At 41.9% G+C, this 14,214-nt stretch overlaps 1 protein-coding gene across 1 annotated transcript in view; it reads right to left on the reverse strand.

The window, feature by feature from the left end:
• Positions 1-11,602: 11,602 nt before the first annotated feature.
• 5-HT2A (5-hydroxytryptamine receptor 2A) overlaps positions 11,603-14,214 on the reverse strand; it is a 174,170-nt gene continuing 171,558 nt past the window's right edge. Inside the window, exons 10-11 of the mRNA XM_065237295.1 lie at positions 12,157-12,380; positions 11,603-12,074 (exon numbers count right to left, since the gene is read on the reverse strand). Coding sequence (XP_065093367.1) covers positions 11,888-12,074; positions 12,157-12,380 — 411 coding nt within the window. The 3' untranslated portion in view covers positions 11,603-11,887. The remainder of the gene's footprint in view (positions 12,075-12,156; positions 12,381-14,214) is intronic.

The raw sequence follows: 14,214 nt of genomic DNA on the forward strand, positions 1-14,214 counted from the left end.
TTGCGCACCATCGGTGCGTGGTCACGCATACCTGTGCACACGGATCATCGTCAACGAGTGTCAGCATCTGCCTCCACATTCAAACCGCTCATCCATCTCGTGTGTTCAGCTGAGTGCCGAGCTTCATACAAGCACACACCAACGAAGACCGCCCGCACACGCGGATCGAAGATCATCAAAGCTGCGCGTCGCTCCGCTGCTGCTGTGTAAACGCTCGGTGGTAGTAGTATAGGATTATCAGATAAGTTTTTGTTCTTGTTTCTTTCTTTCTCCCATCAGTTAAATTTTAAGTTTGTGTTTCTGTGTTTGTATTTTTTTCTCGTGTATTGTGTCCGATTAATTTTGATTATCGTTGCAGTGGTAGAGCGTTTTTCGCTCCCACTAGTACGGCAAAATGGACATTTTGTCGGAAGATGATACTTCTTTGCCACGCGATAGCAAGAAGGGTCGAAAACGTCTGTCATCCCAGAAATCAGATGATGCCATCCCTGGTTCGTCATCTCAGTCTGGTAATGGACAGGGACAGATAAGCCCCCGATCGCGAGCCTACCCAGAAGACTCGACTGGCCCATGGGTTGTTTACTTTCAGCCCAAAAAGAAACCTTTGAATGTAATGCAAATTACTAACGATCTGACGAAGCGGTTCTCGGCCGTGACCGAAATCTCGAAGGTGAGGTACAATAAACTTCGCGTTGTCGTCTCTAACCTGAAACAAGCTAACGAGATTGCTGCCTCCCAGCTCTTTACACTCGAGTATAGAGTGTACATCCCAGCTCGTAATGTGGAGATCGAAGGTGTGGTCACCGAAGCGAGTCTGACCCCCGAGATCTTGGCGAAGCAAGCGGTTGGCCGTTTCAAGAACCCCTTGCTTCCCACGGTTGAGATACTGGAAGTCCAGAAGCTGAACTCAGTATCTTTCAGCGAGGGTAAAAAGAGCTTTACCCCCACAGACTCGTTTCGGGTGACCTTTTCTGGTTCAGCCCTTCCTCACTACATCGAGTTGGGAAAACTTCGGCTACCTGTGCGTTTGTTTGTTCCTCGGGTCATGAACTGCCAAAACTGCAAACAGTTGGGACATACGGCCTCTCACTGTGGCAGCAAGGCACGCTGTTCCAAATGCGGGGAGAAGCACGAGGATGGCGCCTGCACAGTCACGGCACCAAAATGCGTGTACTGTAAGGGAACTCCTCATGGTCTCTCGTCGTGCCCGGCGTACAAACAACGCGGGGAGAAACTAGAACGCTCTCTTAAGGAGCGTTCCAGGCAGTCTTTTGCAGCAATGCTAAAAACAGCCACACCATCAACCAACGACAAAAATCCCTTTGCTGTTTTGTCTGATGACGAGTCTGACTCTGACTTGGCTGAGGAGGGAGTTTCTTTCAGTTTTCCGGAAGGTTCTGCACGGAAACGAAAACGCATCCATTCGCGGAAAGTTGCAGATAAGGAACCCCAAATCAGCTTGCCCAAATCAAGGAGTGATGGAAAAAAGGAAGTTTCAACTCCTCCTGGTTTCCGCAGAACTGACTATAATCAGAACTTTCCATCGCTCCCGGGGACATCAAAAACCCCTGATGGCCCATTTTTAAGAACAGAAGCCCCTTCTTCATCCGGGTTGTTCTCATTTGATAAAATTGTGGACGATATTCTCAAGTACCTCAATATTTCTGATCCTCTCAAAAGCATTGTTCTGACAATGCTTCCTTCTGTGAAGACCCTCTTGAAGCAATTGACATTGAAGTGGCCCCTCATAGCAGCAATCATTTCCTTCGATGGATAATTTTCCAAACGAGGTCGGGGATTTGATCACTGTTCTACAGTGGAATTGTCGAAGTCTCATTCCTAAATTAGATTCTTTTAAGTTTTTAATTCACAATAATGATTGTGATGCATTTGCTGTTTGTGAAACTTGGCTCTCTTCAGATATCGATCTTCCTTTTTATGATTTTAACATTATTCGACTGGATCGTGAGGATTCGCGTGGAGGAGGGGTACTTTTGGGGATCAAAAAGTGCCACTCCTTCTATAGAGTGAATCTTCCACAATTTCCAGGTATTGAAGTTGTCGCATGTCAGGCTATTATTAAAGGTATGAGCCTTTGTATTGCTTCTGTTTATATTCCTCCTAGAGCCGTTGTTAATCGCAAACAACTTTCAGATATCTGTTCGGTACTTCCTGCTCCACGGTTGATTATGGGAGATTTGAATTCCCACGGTACAGGCTGAGGGGAACTGTATGATGACAACCGTTCTACTTTGATATATGACCTCTGCGACAGCTTTAATATGACAATTCTTAACAATGGAGAAGTAACACGTTTGGCTGGCCCATCCTCGAATGGAAGTAGATTAGACCTCACACTTTGCTCTAACTCATTATCGTTGGATTGCACGTGGAATGTGATCCAAGATCCCCACGGTAGTGATCACTTGCCGATCAAAGTTTCAGTTGCCAGTGGGTTCAATCCGTCGGAACCCGTTAACGTCGCATACGATCTTACCCGTAATATCGATTGGACAAAGTTCAAGAATGTGATAGAAGATGCCCTTACGTCGGTAGAAGGGCTTCCACCGTTGGAGGAATATAACTTCCTCTCCAATCTGATCTTGGACAGCGCGCTTCAAGCTCAAACTCGGCCGGTTCCAGGAACGTCTTTCCGTAGGAATCCTCCTTCCCCTTGGTGGGACCAGCAATGCACTGAGGTTTATCGTAAAAAGTCCGACGCGTTTAAACTTTTCCGGAAACGTGGAACACCCGTACATTTCGAAGCGTACTCGGCTCTTGAACGCGAACTCAAGAGCCTCATCAAAGCCAAGAAACGCGGATACTGGCGGCAATTCGTGGACGGATTATCGCGCGAAACGTCGATGAATACGCTTTGGAATGCGGCGCGAAGGATGCGTAACCGGTCTTCACACAACGAGAGTGAGGAGTACTCGGATAGTTGGATTCTCAAGTTCGCGCGAAAAGTATGTCCTGATTCTGTGCCGGTACAGATGACTCCTCGCGAAACGACGAATTCGGTAGACGAGATCAGCCAGCCTTTTTCAATGCTGGAGCTGTCACTCGCGCTCCTTTCGTGTGGCAATTCGGCTCCGGGGGCTGATAGAATCAAGTTCAACTTGTTGAAGAACCTCCCAGACGTCGCTAAGAGGCGCATGTTGAACTTGTACAATCAGTTCTTGGAGCTTAATATTGTTCCGGATGATTGGAGACGGGTGAGAGTTATAGCCATTAAAAAGCCTGGAAAACCCGCGTCAGATCACAACTCGTATCGTCCCATTGCGATGTTATCGTGTATTCGAAAATTGTTGGAGAAAATGATCCTTTTTCGCCTGGACAAATGGGTTGAGTTGAACCACCTACTCTCAGATACTCAATTTGGTTTCCGTAGGGGCAAGGGAACGAACGACTGTCTCGCGTTGCTTTCCACTGAAATTCAGTTGGCTTTTGCTAATAAAGAGCAAATGGCTTCTGTCTTCTTGGATATTAAGGGGGCTTTTGATTCAGTATCGGTTGAAGTCCTTTCAGACAAACTCCACGCTTGTGGCCTTTCTCCATTAATTAATAACTTTTTGTACAATTTGCTGTCAGAGAAACATATGAGCTTTTCTCATGGAAACTCTACAGCTTCACGATTTAGCTACATGGGTCTCCCCCAGGGCTCATGTTTAAGCCCTCTTCTGTATAATTTCTACGTCAGAGAAATTGACAATTGTCTAAGGGACAACTGCACGTTGAGACAACTTGCAGATGACGGCGTAGTGTCTATGACAGGACCCAGAGAGGCCGACCTGCAAGGACCATTACAGGATACCTTAGACAATTTGTCTACTTGGGCTATCCAGCTAGGTATCGAATTCTCCACGGAGAAAACTGAGTTGGTCGTTTTTTCTAGGAAGCATAGCCCAGCACAACCGAAGCTTCAACTTTTGGGTAAGCCGATCACTCATTCCATGTCTTTCAAATATCTTGGGGTCTGGTTCGATTCCAAATGCACCTGGAGATCCCACATTGAGTATCTGAAGCGGAAATGCCAACAAAGGATCAATTTTCTCCGAACAATTACCGGAACGTGGTGGGGAGCCCATCCGCAAGATCTTCTAACGTTGTACCGGACAACGATTTTATCGGTTTTAGAGTACGGTAGTTTTTGTTTCCAGTCGGCGGCTAAAACGCACATCATCAAACTGGAACGGATCCAGTATCGCTGTCTTCGTATCGCGTTAGGATGCATGCACTCGACTCATACGATGAGTCTCGAAGTGTTAGCGGGCATGTTGCCACCCTCTGATCGGTTTTCGGAATTATCTCTCAGGCTCCTCACCCGTTGTGAAATTATGAACCCACTGGTGATTGCAAACTTTGAGAAGCTTCTTGAGCTAAACCCTCAAACTCGTTTTATGTCATTGTACTACGTGTACATAACACAGGATGTCAGCCCTTCGCAGCATAATCCCTATCGTGTTTGCTTCTCCGACTTCGACAATTCTGTTCTATTTGATTTATCCATGACGCAAGAGATTCGCGGAATCTCAGAGCATCATCGTTCCATGATTGCTCCGTCAATTTTCGCTGCAAAGTTTGGCCAAGTTGATTCCGCAAGATCGTTCTTCACAGATGGGTCACTAATAGAGGCGTCCGCAGGTTTTGGTATTTATAACGAATTTCATAGCGCCTCTCGAATGCTTCATGCTCCTTGTTCCGTATATGTTGCTGAACTGGCGGCAATACATTATACGCTAGAAACGATCGCCTCACTTGCACCAGATCATTATTTTATTTTTACGGATAGTCTCAGTTCTGTCGAGGCTATTCGCTCTATGAGGCCGGTAAAGCACTCCTCGTATTTTCTCATGAAAATACGAGAGCTTCTAAGTGCTTTATCTTTAAGATCTTTTGTCATCACCTTTGCATGGGTCCCATCTCATTGTTCGATTCCGGGCAATGAGATGGCTGACTCACTTGCAAAGGTGGGCGCTATGGAAGGCGATATTTACGATCGACAAATCGCCTACGACGAATTTTTCTTCATTTATCGTCAACAGTCCCTCGCCAGCTGGCAAAATAAATGGAGTGAAGGGAGTTTGGGACGATGATTATATTCAATCATCCCTAAGGTGTCGAAGTGTCCTTGGTTCAAGGGGTTGGATGTGGGTCGAGACTTCATTCGTATGATGTCTCGCCTCATGTCCAATCACTACTCGTTAAACGCTCACTTGTTCCGTGTTGAGTTGGGCGACAGTAATCTCTGTGAATGTGGACAAGGTTACCAGGACGCAGATCACATTATTTGGTCATGTGCTGAGCACCGTGGAGTCAGATCCGAGTTGTACGATTCCCTTCGGGCTCGAGGTAGACAACCTAATGTTCCAGTTCGGGATATTTTGGCTAGACGCGATCTGGAGTTTATGCAACTCATATATGTTTTCTTGAAGAATATTAACCATAGATTGTAAGTTTGATTAACCTTGTGTTTAGTTTGTGTTTTGTATGTGTGTGTGTATTTTTTTGTAGATTTGTTTCTGTAATAATTGTATAATTACAGAGTTGATATAACGTCGATAGGATTAAGTATATGTTTTAGAAATAGTGACATTTTTGAATCATAAATCATATTCCAAATCTCCTTTTCCCTCTCCCGATCCAAACAATTGTCATCCACTAACCTCGAGAAGACCGCGAGTAATCGGTTCCAATCCTTTAATTTTAGATTTAAGACATTTATAATGTATAAAGAAAATGATAACTTGGCTCTGTAAAGTTTATTCGATTGAGCCTGTACAAATAAAGTAATTAACAAAAAAAAAAAACCGATGAATTTTAAAAACATTTAGAAAAGTTTTGAATGGTACATTAACCTTTATGAAAAGTTATGCGTGATTTCAACCTAGGACTGTCCCCATTCCATGTATTTCGACCAAGATTCGACCGTGTCACCCCATGTATATGCGAGCGAGAACGGAAGAATCATGGAGATTGCTGACGTTTTTCTTACGCACACTACGTCGCGTATACGTATACACGAAATGTTTTCATGCTCATGCTAACAATTTTGTTGATTTTCTTTGCGCTCCGCTTGGAAGTACCGGAAAGTTTTTATTCTTTTCTATGTTGTAAAAATAAACCACCTATTTACATTTCTGACAAGTTGCAACTGAATGCTTATAATTGTTTTAAAATAACTGTTTCATGGCCAACTAGTTTTATTGCGCTTACTTATAAAGCAACGATAGGATTTATTTTTTGGTTTTATAAGGGCAATTTATATTACTTTTTTGTATACTTCAAAGCAATCATAAAACCTTTCATAAGTGAAAATAGCATAAGCATCAGTTGGTTTTTTAATTAGCTTTATAGGGGTTTTGTAGATAGCTATAAGAATGTTTCATGACTTGCATTGTATATGACCGTCATAAAGCTGTAGGTAATGGTTGCAGCTGCAATAAAACCTTTATAAATTTTGAATATAGCCAAGCCGCTCTAGATTTGTTACTTGGGATATGGTTCAGGAAACTCAATATGATCACCATAGATTTGTTTTTGAATTCACATGTGTTTTGATGTGTGGCATGATTGGTTTTAGTCCTCGGGTGCTGTTCACTAACACTTTATGGTGGGGAGATTAGGCCAGTGTCTACGGCAGTACTGTAAATTCTCAACATCAATTGAACATTTTTGATGAAAATGAGGACAGCAGCTACTGTGAAGTATCCTGCTATCTGTCACTTGTGTTTCTCATTAAATTATTCAACTTCACTTGTTGATGGTTTATGTTAGATTGATTTTATTGTTCATGTTTAACTTAGCCTAAACTGGAGGTAATTGAAGTCATTATGTATTTGCTAGCCAATCAGCGATCAATTCATAGATCGACCAATAGAGGGAGAGAAATGATCAAGAGAGAAACCGCGCTGCGGCTTTCCCACGTTTACATGTCGCATGGTGACAACGCCGCTTGGAAACAGACGTAGTGCATTGGCTTAGTAATTAGATCCTTTCCTCGGAAATTGATTATGCAGTACCTCGACACTTATTGTAGGGTCGATGACTGGCGACAGTTAAGGAATTTCGACTCAGCAGTGGCGCAACAAATGCGATCTGCTGGAAATGAAAGAATTCGATGGCGTCTGTTATGCAGATGCCACACTGCCCGCTATCAAAGTGACCTCCAGAACGGCGCCGGTGGTGTAGTGGTAAGCGTGATTACCTCTCACCCCAGCAGGCCTGGGTTCAATCCCAGTCGGCGCCGCCGGGATGTTCTGAGGCATAACATCTCTGATCACGCCTTCCTTCGGATGGGAAGTAAAGCCGTTGGTCCCCGGTTCATGAGTTGATGGGTCGATAGGTAGGGTCCAGGTGTGGGAGCTGCCTTCCTGGCACGTCGGTAGCATTGGTGCTCAGCACGGAAAACAAGATCGACGGAAAAAACAAACCAAAGGAAAGACCTCCTTCGAATAGGTAATATTAATTGGCTTAGTCATTTGACGAAGGCATGAATCATTCTCATTTAAGAAACGCTTGATATCATTCAATTGAGTGTAACCTACGCACAAACGGAGCTCTGGTCGACATTCCAGAGAAAAAGTTAAGCCAACCCAACACAAACCTGACCAACCAAGTCCCAACCCACCCCGTAACGTGGGTAGATCACCTTTTCGTGGTACGTTACGGGATGTAAGATCTACCACTGATTCCTAGTCCCGACTTCTTCAAACTAGGGGAACAGGATTTTTCAGTAATCAAAGGAACACATCTTAGTCCTTGTTACTTTTTATGCCTTGTCCATAGCGACAAGACTCGGCTTTGTCCACTGAGGATGATCTTGAAACAAGGAAAAAATTAGATGAAGACTAACTATTTATGTGATTCCTAATCTTCAATTCGTTGTTCCCTAGTTTGAAGTGTTTAAGGGGGAAATACAAGTAACACGTCAAAAACTCGACGATTTTCGGAATTTTTTTGTGAGCAAATGAAACAACGCAAACGTTTGGGGTTTTTTGCATTAGATTGCTTAAATCTTCCTCTACATTTGAGATTTTTTTCATTGGTGTGTGAACTCTGTGGCTGCTTGGGGTCACATCGAAAGGAGGTCACCTCCGGTGGGGATTGGTAATTGGCGGGCGTTCTAAAGACCTGAGTTAGTTAGTTAGTCTTCATCTATGTGATTCCTAATATTGAAGTCGTTGTTCCCTAGTTTGAAGTGGTTGAGACTAGGGTTCTGATGCATGGTCATTATCAGGGTTATTCCTTATTGCTAAGCGATTCAATTTTGACTGACAAAGGGGGGCGCCTTTGGAGGGTGTGCCAACACTCCGAAGGGTATAAATAGCGGGACCTTTCAATTAGAGTCGGATCCTTGCGATAAATCCAAGAATAACAACTGTAAAAAAAACGAATATTTCATCATTTCTCAATAGCGATGGAGTAATACGACATGCAATAAACCAAGAACACGGGATATACTAAAATAGATCAAATTACTGGTCGCAGTGGTGTTATGTCCCGAACAGAGGAAAAAAAAGTCCCAACCCGACGTAGATCTGACATTGACCTAACATTGGGTCGACATCGACCTTTAATTGGCTTCGCATTTCTGTTCGGGACAATTTATCTGTTCGTTTGAGAAAGTGCCTCTTCAAATGCTGGGCATTAGTAAATCTGGTTGCGCAGAATTGATTGAATGGTTGAATTGGTTCATCTTCAATCGAATGATATGAAAATTAACAGCACTGCACATAGGGGCAGAATGGTACTTTTGTTGAACAAAAATCGTAGCGCGCCACCCCTGCATCTTAGAGGTTTGGTGCCTTTGGCAAAGTTGTTTAAGTGGTTAAGGACTATCTAAGGATGTCAATATTTTAGTTCTAGATCACACCGTTCAGGTGGCGCCACCTCTTACTTTTTATAGAAGCATCATAGCGAAAAAGTTTTTTAGGCAAAGTTGTTTGTTTTGACTTTTTGAACAACTCTTTTGAAGACGTCAAAAATCCACAGCCTACTTCAAGCGAGATATTTGACATTATTAGTAATATTCATTGAAAAACCGTTTTTTTTTTTTCTTCAATTTAATGTAGGTACTTTAAACGCAGATAAAATAAACTTAAATGTTTTTTTTTAAATAAAAATATGCATTTTCTCAAGCATTTATTGTGACATAATTATTAAAGTAAATGATTTAACAGCATATTTCATCAAAACAAGCTAAAATTCATGCAAACTTCTATGGTACATAAAACAAAAATGAGCTAAAAGTAGTAGCTCATTTTCAGCTCACAAGTTCTTCAATGCTTACCGATTGATATCCTGTATAGCACTGAACAGGGCACTACAAGGCATTTTTATTGCAGCGTGTTGAAAATACAAGATTTACAAAAAAAAGCACCATTGCACTTGTGGATTGCTATTTTCTCTACATGACATACCAATATAATCAAGTAAGCAATTTTGTTTTTTGTTTGAATCGTTAAAATGATTAGATTTCAAGTTCATTTGTTGTTGTTGTTGTTGTAGTAGAAATAAAATATAAAATGCATCTGTAATATTTATTATATTATAAAATAAAGTTTAATCTACAGAAATATCCTCGTTATCAGCATCACTATCGTCTATATAATTAACACTGTTTGCATCATTTGGTAGCTGCAGAAAAGTGCTACCATAGTCGGTTTGAGATCCTTGTGTTTATTGATCACGGGAGTTCTCATTGATGACAAAACAGGATCAGAAGTTATCATTAAATCTTCCATTCCCGGAGATTTCAGAAATCCTTATTTCGGGCCTTTTGTGCCTCCTCTGACAGCATGCCGATGGTAGTAATGCAATTTCGATTGCATTTGATCCGTGTATAAACACTTTGCTGGCATGGGATACCAACAGCAGAACTTTACATAAAGTTTCGCTGTATCTAAAGTGAATGTTCGGAAGGTCTCCCCATTAATAGCATACCCACAGGACAGCGTTTATAAAAAAGTATCAATACCTGAAATTTATCGAGCAATAAACATTGTGTGTCATACTTTATGTAATTCAATTCGACAACCTAAAACATGAAAATATAAGATATGATACTTGTGATTTCACTTGTCTTCGATGGATTCGAAAAAAATCTCCGCACTGTGTTGCCATCGTTCACCGTTCCGGATCGATCTCTAACGATGTTCACTAACAGCCCACATTCAGCTTTGAGCTTGTTCTGGATATCCGTTTTCGTTTCTCAATAGCTTCCTTCACCAATTGCGTTTTGTGATGCAATATTCATGCAACCACTTACTTGATTGCACAGACATATCGTTAATAGCTTCCGATCTTCCCACGTCAAGACATCCTATCATCCACAGCTCATTACTCTTTTCAAATGTTGGCTGGCTCTAATGTTGGCCTATGGTTCTAAGATTGGGCCCATCGCTAAAAATCTACTATTTTTCAATTTTATCTAGATGAACGCGTCATTGGGACGGTACTAATGAATATTTTTGGTCGCTATTGAAAATTTAGTCGATTGCTGAATTTATGTATGGGCCCAAATTAGGGGCATTTAGGCCGACATTACATCCATTTCCCCTACGACCACTTTTCTCCCATCTCTTTTTTATTTCTAGACAACACCGAACGTTATAATTCTTTCTTATAAGCTTCAAGATTTCAGGGTTTACCCCAATTGAAGTGGACGTTTGTAATCTCTCGCAGATATATTTATACCTGAGCTTCCAGGAAAGATATATATTTTCACTCAAGAGATTGAACACTTCTCTTCTTGTGAAGCAAACCATTTTTTAATGACAATCACTGTCTGAGAAAACAAACAAACAATTCAAGGCTAACCTGATGATTTCGAAATGTCACGTAGAGACAATGTAAAATGTAAAAAAATTGATTTTTTTGTTATATATGAAAATCAAGTATTTTTAACACTGTGTAATAAAAATGCCTTGTAGTGCCCGGTCCAGTGCTCAGCAGAATAGTAATCGGTAAGCACTGAAGAGCTTGTGAGGTGAAAATGAGCTGCTACTTTTTGCTCATTTTTGTTTTATAGAACATAGAAGTTTGCATGAATTTTCGCTTATTTTGATGAAATATGCTGTTCAATCATTTACTTTAACAAGTGTGTCCCAATAATTGCTTGAGAAAATGCATATTTTTATTTAAAAAAAAACATTTAAGTTTACTTTATCTGCGTAAGTACATTAAATTGAAGAAAAACCTGTTTTTCAATGAATATTACTAAAAATCTCAAATATCTCGCTTGAAGTATTGGATTTTTGACGTCTTGAGAAGAGTTGTTCAAAAAGTCAAAACAAACAACTTTACCTAAGAAACTTTTTCGCTATGATGCTTCTATAAAAAGTTAGAGGTGGCGCCACCTGAACGGCGTGATCTAGAACTAACATATTGACGTCCTTAGATAGTCCTTAACCACTTAAACAACTTTGCCAAAGGCACCAAACCTCTAAGATGCAGGGGTGGCGCGCTACGATTTTTGTCCGACAAAAGTACCATTCTGCCCCTATGTGCACTGGTCAAGCTGGCATGCTTGCAGTATATTTTCCCAAACTAAAAACAACCCGGAATTTCTTTCCTGAAGACACAAAACGCACCCAGAAGCAAAAGTTTTCATAACAGATCTTTTATCTCAGTAGTCCTATCGCCGCAACATTGATATAGATATTCTCCTAAAATTCGAATTCCTAACTTGTAATACTTTTGGTATACATTGCTTCTGTGTGTGTGTGGAAAATGTTGATTGGCTCTTGACTAGTGAACTCTTTGTTCCTTGACGTAAGCTCTGAAGTCTGTCTATGATCCGTTCGGTTTCCCTAAAAATGCGGCGCCTGTGGATGGCCGTTTTGTGCAACGGATATTGCGTCCAGGTACAGCAGAAAAAAAATATCTAACAATCATCGTCGGTGATTTCGTATGTACCACGAAAGTCACTGAGCGGTGTCACTTGAGTGCTGGTTGGCGTCAGCAGGGGAGCTCCCTGCAAGGAAATCGCCAACGGTAGTGCCGATGGCGTACACAAGCTAATCGTTCCGCGGCTGTCGGTCACCGAGCGGTACCGGGAAGGTCGGCGGGACCTACGAGAGCGAAAGAAAGAAAACAAAAAGTGGGCAGCTGTTCTTTATCGATTCGATTGGAAAGTTTGATTGAGGAGCCTACCTTTCGCAACGACATCGTAACAGACGGATGAATGCCGCCCGGAACGTTTTGTTGAAAATGGTGTAGATGATTGGGTTGATCGTTGACGAAACGTACCCCAACCAGAGGCAGATGTTGACGATTCGCTCAGGTACTTCCAGTTCTGGCCAGGCGGCGAAGATGATGTTCAGGATGAAGAACGGAGCCCAGCAGAATACAAACGTGAAAAACACCAGCCCGAGGACCTGCAAAGAGTAATTATAATCAATTATTTCAGTGATGTGGCATTTGATGATTTGGTAGGGTGAGTGTACCAGTTTTGGCCATAGTTTCCTGTTTTGGACATACCTCCGGAAAAAAAAACTATTAAACTACAATCCTTGTGCGTTTTGCGGGCGATGTGTATTGGCGTTATAGCTGAAACTGGAAAACCCCACCAGCAAAAATCGATTTTAGTCTCGTTCTATACGTTATACATAGCTTCGGAAGTAGTGCGAATTATAGCGCATCATTGTGCTATTACACCGCATTACTTCCGGCACTATATATAACGGGGCCTTTCTTAGCTCAGTCGGTAAAGGCGTAGCTGCAATAAAGACCATGCTTGAGGTGGCTGGGTTCGATTTCCGGTCCAGTCACATAACATATGTGGAACTTCATGCAAAAAGCTGACTCAAATCTGACCCCTTTTTTGTTTTGCCTCAGTGGTATAACTGGCATACCCTAATAAACGGATACCATACACTAACAATATCATGGATGGTGCGACCATACCACATAAAGTTGGGATGATAACCCGAATTGGTGGCTAGGCGCTTCTTATGGTTATTGTTTATGCGGGTAGTTGGACATCGATCTGTCAAAATTAAATTTTCTTGATATCGACACTGAGCATTCATAAAGACCAATGTCGAAAACATAAATAATGGCTTCTTGCGTAAATGTCTCGTAGGTCAAAGTCAATCCATGTAACCCACTAATTTTATCGGATAGGAGGACTCTTTCTCTACACAATCATGGTGTTGGTTATCTTGAAGGAGTTTTCATTTTCGAGAAATTCACACAAAAAGTAATTGTTTACGTTTGCAGCATGGGCCCCTTACGAAAGTAAGCAATGGCGTTTACGGCGACTCTGCAACTCTTTACTCCTGGTAAAATCCCATAAGCATCTGACAATCTGTGCATGAAATCTAGCGGACTTTGTCTTATCTCTTCATTCCTCCAGCATACCGCCGTTTCTTCACGCAAAGATTGACAGAATCATATGGGATTTTCATAGGAGTGAAAGGGTAAGGAAATGTTCACCAAGTTTCACGCACAGACTGATGTTTGCTTATGGGATTCTACCATAGGAGTAAAGAGTTACAGAGTGACCGAAGAGGCGAATTGTCAATAGTCACGGTAATGCGTAATGAGATGGTGTTCGTCCGCTGTTTAAATCAGGGGAAACATGTCAGAAAGGTCTAACTCGAAACGTAAACAATGACTTGGATCGTCGGTTTCATACGAATGACAACACAACACATCCACTCTAACTAACTAAATCATCTGACAGATAAATGTTTGTCCTAAAGGGTGTCCACGATGAAATTGCCACACACAAAATTGATTCGCAAAATTCGAGTTTTCATCCGATTGCCATCAAATTTTCAGGGATTGAGAAATAACTATTAAACTTCATTTTACCATTTTACTCGTATTTTATTTACAGTTCATACGCAAATGCCCGCACCTTGGCCTTAACCCCGGCCATAAGATTCTGCACAACCTGTGAATCAACCGTTTTTTGCATGTAAACCCATACTTTCTTCAGTTCCTCGACTGTCTTCACTACCTTAGGTCGTTTAAGAAGGTGCTGCTTCATAATCGCCCAGTACTTCTCGATGGGGCGGAGCTCCGGAGTGTTGGGAGGGTTGAACATTTTCGGCACGAAATTGACCTTATTGTCCGCATACCACTTCAGCACGTCCTTGGAGTAGTGGCATGAGGCCAAATCCGACCAGAAGATTGTTGGGACGTTGTGGGCCTTCAGGAGAGGAAGCAGCCGCTTCTGGAGGCACTCTTTTATGTACACCTGTC

This window comes from Ochlerotatus camptorhynchus, unplaced genomic scaffold (assembly GCF_037179485.1).
Source record: "Ochlerotatus camptorhynchus isolate MF236.1 unplaced genomic scaffold, CSIRO-AGI_Acam_v1.1 ptg000004l, whole genome shotgun sequence".
Taxonomy (NCBI): domain Eukaryota; kingdom Metazoa; phylum Arthropoda; class Insecta; order Diptera; family Culicidae; genus Ochlerotatus; species Ochlerotatus camptorhynchus.